The 6,578-nt window shown below is 39.4% G+C and overlaps 1 protein-coding gene across 1 annotated transcript; it reads left to right on the top strand.

Annotated features, from left to right (window-relative positions):
• Positions 1 to 1,107: 1,107 nt before the first annotated feature.
• LOC112721063 (uncharacterized) lies at positions 1,108 to 1,905 on the top strand. The gene has a single exon (XM_029289903.1). It carries the CDS (start codon positions 1,108 to 1,110, stop codon positions 1,903 to 1,905), a length of 798 nt encoding a protein of 265 aa, XP_029145736.1.
• Positions 1,906 to 6,578: the final 4,673 nt, after the last annotated feature.

Genomic DNA, 6,578 nt, shown 5'->3' with positions numbered 1-6,578 from the left:
AGAGGCAAAGAAACTACAGAACACACCACGATCAGGCATAAGCAAAGACAGAAAGATCCAAACTTTCTCAAAATAAATGGCGTAAAGGAAGGAAGGAAGAAGAACCAAACCTGGAAAATGGGAGAAAAGCTGTCCTAGAAAGCAGAAAAACGGAAGGCGAAATCCAGAATCACCCCTCTTCCACGAAAACAGCAACAAAGCAAGCGTCGTAGGAAGGAGCTATGGACTCAAAGCCAAAAACAGAAAGCGAGAGAGTAAAGGGAGAAGTTACGAAGAAAGAGTGAAGAAGAGAAACCGTTTCCTGAGTGTAAAGTTCAAAAACAAAGAAGTTAAGGGAAACGGGGCAATTAATGCCAAATTAATTGGGGCATTAAACCCTCGCACGTTCCCCATAACAAGGCGCTAATAAAAAAGCGCGCGTTTTTAGAGGAAAAACGTTCTACATTCAAAAAGCTCTACAAAGAAAGGAATCGACAAAAGTGCTCGAGTTCGGCTTCGCTATAAAAAGTTCGAAGTCAAAAAACTCGACCTCAAAGCAGAAGACCGAGCTCAAGCAGGGGCACTGTTCATACCCTGGGTCAAGCTGTCCGACCCGGGATGTTTAGCGACATGGCGACCGACCTCTTCAGGTCCGACTACCCGATCTCTTCTTAAAGAGATCGGCTAAATCAACAGGAAAGTCCAGTAAAGGGCCCAAATAGAGGAACACGACCCAAATCCAAAGGCAATCCAAGCCTACAGAGATAAAGGCGATTCCCTTGAAGATAAGCTGACTTCACCCAAAATAAGATAAGATAAGATAAGATAACTAACTTATCTTATCAGAAAGGTCAGCCCATACTACTATAAATACACTGGAGCACCCAGGTATAACTCATACTCTGATTCTACATAACACTTGTTTAATACCCATGCTAACTTAAGCATCGGAGTCTCTTGCAGGTACCCCCCACCCTTCAGTGACAGAGGATCAGCAGCACGTTCAAGTCCAAACAAGTCGGACATACCAGCTCTGGTTACCATTCACCAGCCGGACACATCGATTCCGACCAGTACAGAAGATCTCATCCGAGATCGACCTACAGTTTCAGGTAACCCATCGGAACAATGGGAATAACTGATATTCTTTGTCAAGCTTTACAAAAGCAGTCTCAAGACATAGTTAATGCTGTGCAACTAGTTCATTCTACAAAAACACTTATCCAAAGCATGAGAGATGACAGATGGGAGGAATTATTAAAAAATGTGAAATCATTTTGTGAGCAACATGATATTCTAATTCCTGATTTAACTGCTTCTTATGTTGCAAGGCACGGACGCTCGCGTCACCAAAAAGATCATATTACAGTTGAGCATTATTTTAGAGTGGAGATATTTTTAGTCACAATTGATAAGCAATTACAAGAGTTAAATAGCAGATTTAATGATCAAGCAATGGATCTACTAAGTCTGAGCTCTACTCTCATGCCTAAGGATGCTTACAAAAATTTTGACATTGCTAAGATTTCTACTCTTGTTGATAGCTACTATCTCGAAGACTTTACTGAACAAGAGAAGATTAATTTGCCTTTTCAGCTTCAGCATTTTATTCTTGATGTTCGTCAGCATCCAGAAATGAAGAATTTATCAACTATTCATGAACTGTGTAGATGTTTAGCAGAAACAAAAAAGTCAAAAGTGTATTACTTGATTGATAGATTGATTCGCCTGATATTAACTCTTCTAGTTTCTACAACTACTACAGAGCGATCATTTTCAGCAATGAAAATAATAAAGATAAGGTTAAGAAACAAGATGGAGGACGACTTTCTTGCAGATAGTTTGGTTATTTACATTGAGAAAGAAATTGCTGAAAAGTTTAGTTCTGACTCAATTATTAAAGATTTTAAGTCATTAAAAACTTGAAGAGTACCATTATAAACTATTTTATATTTTTTATCTGTAGAATTATTTATTTATTATCTTATTAGTAACAAACTTAAAAAATAATTATATTTATAAATTTTATTTTAATATAAATATTATTATTAAATTTTTATGTTAAATTTTCGGTCCCCAAAATTTTGGTTCAAGCTCTATCACTGCCTTGAGAGAATGTTCATATAAAATTATAAGGTGAGAGACGTGTTTTTTGTTTTCCATAGCGAAATGTTGTCATGACTTTGTGAAATATTTACTCTTTAGAATTTAGTATTTAAAATATAATTTAGATAAATGTTCGTCTATTGCCATATTGAACGTAACGGATATTATTGACACACACCTTATACATAAAAGTGCTAAAGTGGTCGTTGCTTTCCGTTGAAAGTGCACAACGCTACTTAATAAACGCCTTCTGGTTTGGATGAACTTAATTAATTTTTTTTTCTTTGTTTTTCTTTTTTCTTTTAATTTTTAAAAATAAAAAACAATACAAAAACTCAAGTGAGATGTTGTTGACTGAGGAATATTTTAGCGTGAAAGGATATCACAGTAAAATGATAATGAGTTTAGATGTACCAGTGTACAAAAGTTTATTAAGATTTTATTAGAATATTTAGGTGGTATATTTTTTTTTTTTTGTAAAAATGTAATAAGTGTTATTTTAAGTGTATATATATCATGCACATATAACAGAATAAGGTGAGACTTTCACTACTATATTCTAAGCTTTGCCTATTCATATGTAACTAGCTTTACTCACCACTGTATTCTGCTGAAGAACAAAATTTCTTCAATGTAAACGATTTAGCTATTAAATTTTAGATTCAGATGATGTGATTAATTATTGAGTAAAGTATCGTTTTTGTCCCTCAATGTTTGGGGTAAATCCTATTTGTGTCCCTAACGTTTAAATCGTCCTATTTGTATCCTTAACGTTTATAAAAGTGATTCAATGTTATCCTACTATCAATTATACTAACAAATCAGATTATATTTTTCAATTATTCTCACTTGGATGTATTCATTCTCAATTAGGTCTCACTTGAATGTGTTCGATTTTAATATTATACCTACTATTTGTGTTTAGATTCAATTATGTCCCTAGAAAAGTGAATTATGTAAATGTTGTAGGAATTAGTTTTAACATTTGATGAGCTATTTTTTGGAGTAGATCATCGATTCTATCTCAGACATTTGTATTCTAACTTCAAGAAGAGATTTTTAAAACTCAAACTAAAGCGCTCATGATGTGTAATTGATGGCAGGATAACATTGAATCACTTTTACAAACGTTAGGAATACAAATAGGACGATTTAAACGTTAGGGACACAAATAGGATTTACCCCAAACGTTGGGGACAAAAACGATACTTTACTCTTAATTATTTAGCGCTAAGGGAATCGGAAATTTTTTTTTTAAACAAAGAGCTCAACACAGTAGAGTGAAGCAAACAGAAAAAGATATCCAAAACAAACAAGTAACACCTAGCAAGTAACATAAATAAAGAAACTCCTCATGTCCTCTCCGGCACAGTCATTAACAACATGAAGAGAGTTCACTCCTCCACTCGTCACAGTTAACCATGGATATATTGGTGATATCCTCAACATCTCTGCTCTTATTCTAAAAAATTCTCCTGTTTCTTTCCAACCAAATGTTCCAAATGATCGCACAAAAGTTCCTTAACCGCTTCTTCCGGTCTTCCTTCCTGCGAGGCTCTTCTGTCCAACCTAGAAAATGGTCCTTCATAAGTCCCGGAAGAGACCCTGGACGGCCAAACACAGATATGCAAACACTCCACACCTGTCAAGCAAAATCACAGCTAAGAAACAAGTGGTGGACCTGCTCAACATCCTTGTTACATAGAACACAGCTCGTATAATCCTGATTGAGTATCCCAAGTCGACTTAGCCTCTTCTTGGTATTCACCCTGCCTGTCAAGACAAACCAAGTGAACAGCTCCACTCTTGGCGGAACAACACCTTTCCAAATGGTCCTCGTGAAGCTGTAACTGGTTATATCCTCTAAAAGTACTCCTTCTTGGATCACCTGCACAAATGAGTTAGTCGAAAAAATCCCCAATCTATCATACTTCCACACCACTCTATCCTCCCTATTAGGTGCTAGCCTCACAGGTCTCAAAGCCTCATGTAACTGACTAACAGATCCAACTCCCATTGAAACAACTCTCGCTTCCATATAGGAAGTTTCAAACCCATTCTAGGCCATCCCAAAACCCACAATCCCCAATAACCGAACCACACTGGCTTGAAACAAAGAAGAGCCTGGGGAACTGGTCTTTCAGAGAACCATACTGTAGCCAGACATCCTCCCAAAACCTGGTCCGACGACCATCACCAACCTCCATGGACAAACCTGTAATCATCTTATCTCTTATATTTTGCTCCTTTATCTGTAGCTGGCATATATCCTTCCAAGGTCCTCCTTTAGTAGGTAACACTTGAGTGGACAGTAATTCATTCGGCTTTAGATTATTACAAGAACAGACCACCTTCTTCCACAGTGGGCACTCCTCCTTCGTGAAACGCCACCACCATTTAAACAAGAGGGTGGTGTTCCGAACCATAGTATCTCCAACTCCCAACCCACCTAGCTTCTTTGGGGCCTGCACCATATCCCATCTTACCAGAGCCATTCCATTCCTCCCATCCTCCTTACTCCATAGGAATCTTCTCTGTAAGGAAATCAACTTCTCAGCAACAGCCTTTGGCATCTTATACAAGCTCAAGTAATATACCGGCAGACTATTTAAGATTGATTTGATAAGCACCAACTTTCCAACTTTGTTCAGTACCTTAGCTTTCCAAAGACTTAGTTTCTCCTCCACCTTGTCAATTATAGGCTTCCAAGTCTTTACCAGCCTTGGGTTCGCTCCTAAGGGAACCCCAAGGTACCTAACTGGGAGAGTATCTAACTTACAACCCCACAAGCTACACATACGTTGAACCCAGTGCTCTCCACAATTGATTGGAATCAGACTAGACTTATCAAAATTGATACTGAGCCCGGACATCAACTCAAACTACCGCAACAGCCGCTTGTAGTTCTTCATAGTCTCATCTTCTGGCGGGCAAAATAGGATAGTGTCATCAGCAAACTGTAGATGTGAAAGCTCCACCTTATCACTACCAACTACCAAGGGAGAGATACGCCTGTTTCTGACTGCCTCCCCCACCATTCTATGTAGAACATCCACAACCAGTACAAATAAGAAAGGAGAGAGGGGGTCGCCTTGTCTCAAACCCCTTTCCATTTTGAAAGGTTTAGTCGGCGAGCCATTTATCAAGACCGACATAGAGGCTGTGGTCACACACTCCCTAACCCATGTCCTCCACCTACAACCAAACCCCATCTTCTCCAACACAATATCGACAAAGCTCCACTTGACTCAGTCGTAAGCTTTTTGGAAATCTAGCTTAATTATGGCCGCCTCCTTCTTCCTCCTTTTAAGCCAGTGGACCATTTCGCAGGCTATCAGAGCCCCATCATGAATTTTTCTGCCCTTTACAAAAGCACTCTGAGTCTTCCCTACTAGCCTTGGCATTACCAACCTCATCCTCCTGACCAACACCTTCGAGATAACCTTGTACACACACCCAATCATACTAATTGGTCTCAGGTCTTTAATCTCCTTCGCACCAACAAACTTAGGTGCCAACGCCACCCAAGTTATATTTGAGTTCGCTGGTAATCTTGATGTTTGAAGAACCCCCATTACAGCTGTCGTGAACTCCGACTCAATCTCAGCCCAACATCTCTTTATGAAATTCATGTTGTATCCATCAGAACTCGGCGCCTTAGATGACTCACAGTCCCGTACTGCCTCTCTGATCTCCTCGATTGAAGGTAGTGTCTCAAAGGCAACAGAGTCTACCTCTTCTATCCTCTCCACCAGATCATCTCTAAACCCCAACACAGGAGAATCTTCCTGATGATACAGTTCTTTGTAAAACTCTCTGATAGCTATTTTTATTCTAGCTTGGTTCCTTACCAGTCTGCCATTAACGACCAGAGAATCATCCCTGTTATTTCTTCTTCTCGCCGATGCTATAATGTGAAAATACATTGTGTTCTTGTCCATATCCTTCGCATGCCGAGACCGAGACATCTGCTTCCAGTGAATTTCCTTCCTAACACACCACTTCTCATAGCATGTAACTAACGCCCTTCTCCTGGCCTCTATAGTTCCATCATACACTCCATTACCTACCAGCTCACACACCTTCTTGATTTCTTCCTCCAACTTCAGAATTCTGTTATCCATCTCCCCAAAATTGACCTTATGCCATCTTTCCAAAGGAGCTGTCAATGCCCTCAATTTATCTGTGAACTGCATCTCCCCTAAACCTCTCCATTCCTCCCTAACCATTCTAAGAAAACCTGTGTGTGTAAACCAGGAATCAAGACTACGGAAAGGTTTAGGACCACGACTCATCATTTTCTCCCCCACTATGATAGGGCAGTGATCTGACAAACCCCTTGGGCCACCCCTTAACCGAGTCTCAGGGAACACTTCTAGCCAATCCACAGTAACCATAGCTCTATTAATCCGACTGCACGACCGGCCACGAAACCAAGTATACTTACTATCCGTGAGCGACAAATCCACTAGGTGCATATCCTGAATCCAAAG

This window comes from Arachis hypogaea, chromosome 11 (genome assembly GCF_003086295.3).
Source record: "Arachis hypogaea cultivar Tifrunner chromosome 11, arahy.Tifrunner.gnm2.J5K5, whole genome shotgun sequence".
Taxonomy (NCBI): domain Eukaryota; kingdom Viridiplantae; phylum Streptophyta; class Magnoliopsida; order Fabales; family Fabaceae; genus Arachis; species Arachis hypogaea.
This window is presented reverse-complemented; position numbering and strand designations above follow the sequence as displayed.

Coding starts and splice junctions, on each gene's coding strand:
- LOC112721063 (XM_029289903.1), top strand. CDS start 1,108: ATGGGAATAACTGATATTCTTTGTCAAGCTTTACAAAAGCAGTCTCAA.